At 49.0% G+C, this 8,435-nt stretch overlaps 1 protein-coding gene across 1 annotated transcript; it reads right to left on the reverse strand.

Annotated features, from left to right (window-relative positions):
• Positions 1-457: 457 nt before the first annotated feature.
• Tspyl2 (TSPY like 2) lies at positions 458-6,132 on the reverse strand. The gene is made up of 7 exons (XM_038317378.2): positions 5,213-6,132; positions 4,023-4,100; positions 3,805-3,916; positions 3,579-3,724; positions 3,358-3,452; positions 2,411-3,087; positions 458-1,175 (listed from the first exon to the last, which is right to left on the reverse strand). The coding sequence occupies exons 1-7, from the start codon at positions 6,002-6,004 to the stop codon at positions 1,030-1,032; spliced, it is 2,046 nt and encodes a 681-aa protein (XP_038173306.1). The 5' UTR covers positions 6,005-6,132; the 3' UTR covers positions 458-1,029.
• Between the last annotated feature and the right edge of the window lie 2,303 nt (positions 6,133-8,435).

Below are 8,435 nucleotides of genomic sequence, written 5' to 3' on the forward strand. Positions count from 1 at the left end.
AACCCCCTCCCTCCCCAGGCAGGCGAGCACTTCTTCGTGACTTGGTTGTGCTGTCTAGACTGTTGTCGTGACTTTTTTTTTAACTATATGTGAAAAAAGAAAGATAGCTCCCCCACACCCAGCTCCAACTAGGCCTGAAAAAATGGTTTGACGCACTGTAAATTAATAGATGAGTCACCAAATTGATGTTCTAGGACGCAGGATCTCTCTGCGCGTGCGCCACAGGGAAAGGCGTGGGAAGCTCTCTCCTACCTGGCTGGGTTTCTAAGGTCTTTGAGGGTGGGAGGGGGGCGCCCTCAGCCTCGTCCACTCATTGGCTAGGACAAGCCGCATTGGTCTGATGCAATGCTTTTGCAGTCTCACAGAACCATGGGACCGTTCTGTACCACCATCGTTCCAGGGCGTTTCCTACTGGCGAAGGGACGGCGCAGTGAGGCGGACAAAAGACTCCAAGTGGCACTTTGAATTTGCTCAGTTTTATTAGGCTCGTCAAGGGTCACGGGGAAAGGGGCGGAACTTCTGGGGAGCAGGAATATCACAAAGGCGAAGCTGCCTTGCAAAGACACTGAGGCGGGCTAGCGGTCAGGGCCGATGAAGGGAAGAAAGCGGTTGGAAGAAACTTCGGAGAAGGGGGCGGCAGCAGAGTCTCAAGGCCACTGCGCAGTTGTGACGAAGGTCACGGTGGCCCTTCTCACTTAGTGATCACGATGTTTACACAGCACGGGAGAGAGGGGCTTGGGCCTATGCTCACTCACACAAGAAGGGGGCTAGAGGGGCCCTGACCAAGGCATCACAATAAATAAGATTAGCAGCAGCACACAGAAGCCTGCAGGGAGGAGGGCCAAAGGGGAGGGTAATTCCTCCTCCAAATAAGAACTCTGCAATTACTAAACCATAAAAATAAACTTTAAACCCGTGTATTAAGTCGGTCTGTCCCCAGAAGTGGGGCCACACAGCCCTAGCTGAAGAGGAGGGCAAATGGGATAGGGTATAGGGGTATATAGAGAGAGCCCCCAAAGGGTAAGACGTTTATCCCATTTTCCCTTTCTTTCCCAGGCTGGCCCACGCGTTTGGGACCGGCAACACCTCCTGGATATCAGAATCTTCTGAGTTAAGTTCACTTTCTTCCTCCTTAAAGATGTGCTCCTCTTCGTAGCTGACCTCGCTTAGTTGACCTGTGAAGGGGAGGAGGAGGAGGAGCGTGGTCAGACGCCCCTTGGAAAGTGAACAGAACAAATAGCTGTGGCTTTTGAGGGCCTGGGACAGGGAGGGTGAGAGAGAGGACATGGGGTTGAGGGCAGGAAGGAGAGGAAGTGCCACTGAGATTGTTTGTATTCAAACCCAAAGGTTAGAGGAGTTGGAGGGAGGCAGGAAAACAGGAAGGCAGGAGGTAGAGCATTTATCTTTGCCTGCTCAAAATGGACATATTCCTGAAAGAAGCTTTTTCTTCCTCTGCCCCCCCATATTCCTCAAGTGTGTTTCTTCTTCAGCGTGGCCTTGGGCTTATGCTCACCAGTCACTTTTTGCCCCTAGTATGACCCAAACAAACTCTAGTTTGTCTTCTGTCCAGTCCCCCCCCCCCCAACTCCAGAGCTAGGTAGTCCTGCCTCCCATCCTTGGAGAAAAGAGATGCTATCAGGTGGGAGGCAAAGAAGACTGGCAATTCTCTTAGTTTCCCTAGCTTACCCAAATCTATGTATGTGGCTGGCTGCTCACTCACTAAACGGTTCACTTTTCTTCTTGCTGGGCACCTTTCTTCATTGGAAATTTGCCAGGAAGCCCCTGAGCAAACCTTCAGTCATGTTTTCCCGTGTTTTCAACCTCCCTCGGGCTCCTCTCTCCTCTGTCTGCTCATAGACAGGTTCAAATGGGCTCTTTTAGCAGTCTTTCAGGCCAGAACTAAACGGAGGATCACCTTAACTACTGCTTTATCCCTCAGACTTCCATGAGTGTTCCCCAAATGCATACATTGTTGGACAAGAAACATGGCCTGTGGTCAAGAAGTCTGGGAAATGTGGAGTTCTGTCAAGTGAGATATGGCTTTGAAAGGCAGGGTTTTCAGAACTGGGAGAGGATGTTGTATGCATTTTTTTTTTTTTTTGCTTTTTTGCCTAACATATTTACTCAGTAAACCTTTCCGTGAGAAGCAGCTTTCAGAACTGGTGAAGGGTCCTCTGAGCATCTTGGAAGCTTTGCCAAACATTCTAGCTTACTGATCTATTCTCTGGAAAGAGCTCAAATGATACCTCGTTTCTCTAGCTCTCCCTCTCCTTTTCCACATCTCGAGGTGAAATTAACTGCTCTGTTCTCTGAGTGTAGAGAACATACATTCTGTTTACCTCCCCACTAGTTGCCCAAAGAAGCCTGGGCATTCTCAGAAGAGAGAGGAAGGGGGAGGGGTCTAGCTCACCTTCCTCACTGGCCTCCTCCTCTTCTTCCTGCATTGATTCTTCAGAGATGATTTCGACCTCCTCCTCATAGTCATCCTGGTTGGTGCTGTTCTCCAGAGTCTTATCAAAGACTTCAATGCCGCTCTTATAGTACTTAATGTCCCTGTCATCATCATCACTGCCCTCGTTGTCACCCTCATTGCCATCATCATCGCTGCCCTCACTGTCACCTTCATTACCATCATTATCTTCATCATCACTGCCCTCATCTCCATTGTCACTATCACTGCTCTCTTGGATGTTATTACCCTGCTGATTGTCACCTAGGTTGTCGTCACCATCAGCTTTCTCAGTGTTGGAATCCTCACTGTCATAGGTGTTCTTTTCTTCTGGGGTGTCACTGCTGTCATCTGTACTTGTAGCATGGCTCTCTTTGTTGTCAATGATCTTATTGTTGGGGCCCTCATTACGGTCAGGGTTCTCGCTGTCACACAGGGTCTCATTGACGTCAGTTACCTCATTATCAGTGGTCTCAAAGTAGTCGGTGGTCTCCATGAAGTCAGAGATCTTGATGTCATGAAAGGTCTCACTGTCAGTGATATCATCAATTTCTGAGATTTCACTGAGAATGTCTCCAATGGCATAAGGGTGATGAGTGTCATCCATGATCACCATTTCATATGCATTCCTGAATCTCCTGTAGGGAAGTTTGAAGCTGAGTATAAGGGAGAAACTGGGAAGGCGGTAGGGTACTAGGGCTTCTAAGAATGGGGGACAGTCCTATTGCCACTCCTGATTATGTAACCTCAGGCTTCACTGCTCATTTGCAAACAATGCATTAGATTATCTCAATGGTCCCTTGCACTTCTCTAAATCCTGTGTGATACTAGCTTAGTCTCTGCCCCATCAAAAACAAACAAACAAACAACAAAAAAAAACACCTCTCAGGCATCAATTCTTGAATCACCTGTGCCTTCTTTCATATTTCTTTCTGCTTGTCCTGTAGCCAGTTCCTCTCATGTAGTAGCGTACTGGGTTAACCCATAGGTCATTCTTGATAATCTGTTAAGAGATGGGGAAAAGAGAAAAGAGCCAAGAGTATAAACCCTAGAACCCACCCCCAATTTCTCAGGCACCCAGAGGCAAGTCTGAAAGGCTTTCCTTGGCAATGCCAGAAGGGGGCCTCACCTCAGCAATTCTGTCAGCTTCTGGGAGGCTGTGGTTGGAAAACCAGTTGAAGAAGCTTTCTCTGGTGTCGTAGTTCCTGCGCTTATGGGCCTGGGGTTCCTGGCCTCGGTGCCAACGTATCGGGGTAGAATGAGACACCAGCCGACCTAGAAAAAGAGGAAGAGATGCAGAAGAGAGTAGCAATGATAAGATGGGGCCACTGATTTATTCTGGGACTGACGCTTACCTGAGCGATTGCGCTGGAACTCCTTGACGATCACCGTGTTTGTAAAGTATGGGTTGGTCTGGAAGTACAGCTTCATCTTGTAGCCCATGGAGATATGTCTGAGATCCTGTACCTGCTCAGGGTGGGGGTAATGGTGGTATGTATCCCTTCCGTGGCCCTTCCCACACCCCCCCTCACCTCTAAGGATCAGATTCCTTGGCTTTCCTCCTTGGTCTGACCTGAAGATTGGTCAAGTAGCGGAAAATGTCTTCATCACGTTGGTTGATCAAGATTGAAATTTTGGGGTGGTTGAGGAACTAATGAGTGGAGCAGTTTAGGTCAAGGATTTACTGTTCAATGTGAAGGACAGCAGAGCAAAACAGACCCGAGCAGGAGGGTTCCTCCTGTGTCCAAGTGACAAATATGGAGTAAATGAGCGCTTATGCAATGCTCAGCCTCAGTGCTAGGTAGCCTTGCCACGGCTCAGATTTGCTGCGTGTCTGGATGCTAAGGCTCTCTGACCATGTTCATGTGATCCATGTCTCTTGGTGACAGGTGCTTATGTTCACAACATGCTGTGTCTGGGAGCTGAAAGCCCAGGTCTAAGTAATAATGTATCTGGTTACCAAGAACCTGTATTTACATGATGCCACATGGACAGGGCTTGATGGTCAGTATGCACATGATATATAAATGGCTCTGGTGGTTTGTATGCTTACGCCCTGTTGCCTCACATCTAGGTATGGAATCTGCTGAGGGCCTGTGATCATGTGACACGTTGCATCATGGGCCAAGTATTTCTATCTATATAAATTCTATTAAAATGGTGAACCTATGTATTTCAAATATGTTACATATATGTTTCCTGGGGATGAGCTCAACAGTCACCAATAGTAGATTGGATTCTTCCTGTCCTACCTTTTCCTCCATTTAACCACTTGACTTCCACATCCAAGTGGTCTTCTGATTCTTCAGGTGTTCTACCCTCTCCCCTCTAATGGAGGTACTGTGGACAGCTTTGAGGTCTCTAGATATCTAAGCAGAGACTCCTGCGTACAGAGCCTTGTGTGATTTCAGCACCTTTCATGAAGTTCATTTGCCCTCCCTCCCAAAGGTCAGTTCATTACCTGTATCCCCCCCTTTCACTATCTGTGATCCTGTTTACCAGTTATGTGCCTTCTCTGTCACCCCTCCCTCTTTTACTGTCTGTGATCCATTTTCTTTAATGTTACCGTGCTACCCTTTTCCCATCTGCAGTCCAGTTTTTATTCTATTTTGTCCTCTTGCCATCCCTCTTCCACTCAATCTAGAATCTTCTAATGGAGATTCATTCCCATCTCCGACCCTCCCCCACACCCCTTGTTTCTCTTCTGCACATCTCCCCTTCAGTCATGGGCTTCTGGCCCATGAATATCGATGAGAAGGATACTGCTTTGACCCAGAAGCCTGGAATGTGCTGGATGATGAGATCTCTGCGCTCCAAAAAGGGTCTTCGCATCTGGATGAATTTGCGCTTGAGACGCAGGAAGGCCTTGCCTGCCTTGATGTTCACCGCCTCCAGGTCCATTTGAATGCTCTCCAGGGCCTGCAGTATGCTTTCCAACCTCTGGGCACTCCTCTCTCGGCTCTCCTTCGCCATCCTCTGCATCCTCCTCCTCCTCCTGCGCCATCGCAGCCGCCTCCTCATACTTTCCTTTTCATCCTCATCCTCATCTTCCACTATAATGACAGCCTCTTCCTTCCTCTTTGGACCTACTAACATCTGGGGCCCCCACCCCCCTAAGCTACAGGTTTCTAGGGCCTTCTCTCCAGCAAGGCTGCTGGGCTCTCCAACCTGAAAGTCAATTTCCAGGCTTCCCCCCGAGGTTTCTGAAGAGGGGAGTGTTTCCATGATCCCTGTGGGAGGGGGCTCCCCGAATCCTGATTCCATTGCAGGATCCCAGCCGGGACTCTCAGTATCCAGGGTGAAATACGCGCGGATCCCTCCCTCCTCGAGAATGACATAGGGCAGTGGTGGGGGCAGCGTGGGGCCCACCCCCCTCATGTCAGCCAGCACCTGTGCAGCCTCGGTTTCTTCCTGGGGTCTCGGACGCTGCTGGGGTGGAGGCAGGGGCAGTCGCAGGAGCGGCGGGGGTGGCGGGGGCGGCAGGTCGCGCTGACAGGGTTCCGAGCTGCTCAGGCGGGGGGTCTTGGCCGGAGGCCCCTCATCCGGGCGGTCCATGGTGACCGCGCTCAAAGCTCAGAGAATCGCACTGGCTCTTCTCTGCTCTCCGACGAGGCCGTCGCCACCAGTCACAAGCGGAGCCGCCACACCTCACGCGACCAGCTCCGCTCACCACCTCGCTCTGACGTTCCCTCCCACAGCGCCAGTCGCCGAAGCCCCGCCCACCCCTCCCAGAGCGCCAGTCGCCGAAGCCCCGCCCACTCCTTGGCAAGGCGTCTATTCTGCCCACCATTGGCTGCAGGCCTCGGAGGTGGCGTTAGCGTTCCCTCAACCCCTGCCTTCTCTCACGCAATCCGCTTGCCAACACTACACATCATCATTTTCTAATTGGCTCCCTTCGCTCCCACCAATCATCAGGCTGACTGGCCCAGTGATGAGAGGAAAACTGCAGAGCGATTGGTTGTGAGGAAAGCTAGGGGAAGAAACCCCTCACCCTCATTCTCGCAGTGTTTTATCCAATGGGAAAAGTACCAGCGATTCGGAAGACCAAAAGACTAGACCAGGGGCGGGTGGCTGGGACTGCGCAAGCACCAGGGAGCGAGATGTGCTCCAATGAAATCAGAGAGCCTCGCTATGGTTCTCCCCGCCCTGCTCTCCAGATCAACTACGCACTTCTTAAAAATCTGTCCCTTCCCCCACCAGCTCATGGCGCCGGGAAGCGGAGGGGGGGGAGCGGGGGAGGGGGGAGGATTGCTGTAGCCCCTCAGATGCAGGTTGCTTTGATGTACTAGCAATTTAAGTATCTGAGGTCTTTGGTTTGGTGGTCAGGTTTTGACATGGCTTTTTTCCATCTCTGCAAAATGGCTCCAGAAATAATCACAGACGCAAAAAAGTAATTTCCTCTGCGTCATAAAAATTGATCCGCGATTCAACTAATCTGCTAGATTTTTCTGGAACTTTAAAACTCTTTGTCTACGCAGTATTTCTCCTCCCAGCCTTTCCTAAGTGAATGATGCTATTAATCATACCCTAAGACTTTATTTTATTTATGACCAGAAATAGCTGGTCTTTGATAAAGCGTGATGGTGGAGTTTTGGCTTTGGTTCTATCGACCACTGTGACTCTAGCCAAATCACTGCCTCTCTCTGAGGTTGTTTCCTTTAAGTTAGGCATTCCTGAGGAGAGGAGATAATTGCCCATTGCAGCCTTGTTGTGGTAGCAGAGGGAAGGAACCTAGGAATCCATTACCAGGAGAATGGATAAAATGCGATATGTTTTAGATGGACTACTAGAATGAATTTGATCTATGTATTCTCCAAAACAGAATGTTGAGTGAAAAAAGAAACAGAACAAGATTTATAGTACAATACTGTTTATGTAAATTAAAACATCGATACCATATATTTTCCGCAGATACACGTAAGTAAATAAACACATGAACGGTGGTTTGGAAGGACACACATTAAGTACAGAAGAGTGGTGCCTGTGTGGGGTGGGGAAAGATGGGATCGGGGATGGGTGATGAAGGGGACAAACAAAATCATAAACGGACCTTGCATGGACCAATGATGATATAGTGTACCAAGAATTGAGGAATATGGTCAGCTCAATTCTGTGCAACTGAAGGAATAAATGAATAAATAAATAGTAAATTAATTGAGCGCCTAGGGAGTAGGCCAGCTGGGTAGACCCCCAGACTTGGGCTTTTTCTCCATGTCATCTTTCCTTCTGAATTTAGTCAGAGCTGAACGAAGTCCCAGCTGTATACAGTGGAACCTTAAGAAGAACTCCCAGTTCAGATGGAGCGGTTCCTCTAAAAGCCATTACATTGCAGGGGACCATCTCTTAACCCCATTACCTCCATGTTTTACACCCCCATTCCCAGTTCCTATTTCCATGGTGGTCCAATTTCAGAAATACCTTATTTGAATTTTGGGGTGGGGGCTGAATCTCCAGACATTTGGAAGAGATGAGGTTCTAAACTGTTCTCTCCTCACCTGGTGCTCAGAAGCTGGGCCAAGGGAAGACAATCTTATGAGATGGGAGTTGACCCTCTTGACACATACATACATAAAACTTTTCAGGTTCATCTCCTAAGCACTCTATTTCCTGCTGCAGGCACATACTAAGTTTTGTCTCCTCTCCTTCCTATGTCTCTCTGTGTGTATGTGTGTACACGTGTGTGTACTCTATTTCCTCACATATAGGTATTTGCTTATATATGTGTAGCAGGCAAGTTTTCCTCAGGGTTTCCTATTCACACAAAGTCACACAGACACACACTGTCTCACTTAATCATACCTCCTCACACATGATCATATACAGATAAGACACACAGAAACAGACACATACACACACGAGAGAGAGAGAGAGAGAGGAGAGAGAGAGAGAGAGAGAGAGAGAGAGAGAGAGAGGCAGGGAGGGAAAGAGAGGGAGGGAGGGAAGGGGGGAGAGAGAGAGAGAGAGAGAGAGAGAGAGAGAGAGAGAG

Source organism: Arvicola amphibius, chromosome X (genome assembly GCF_903992535.2).
Source record: "Arvicola amphibius chromosome X, mArvAmp1.2, whole genome shotgun sequence".
Classification (NCBI taxonomy): Eukaryota; Metazoa; Chordata; class Mammalia; order Rodentia; family Cricetidae; genus Arvicola; species Arvicola amphibius.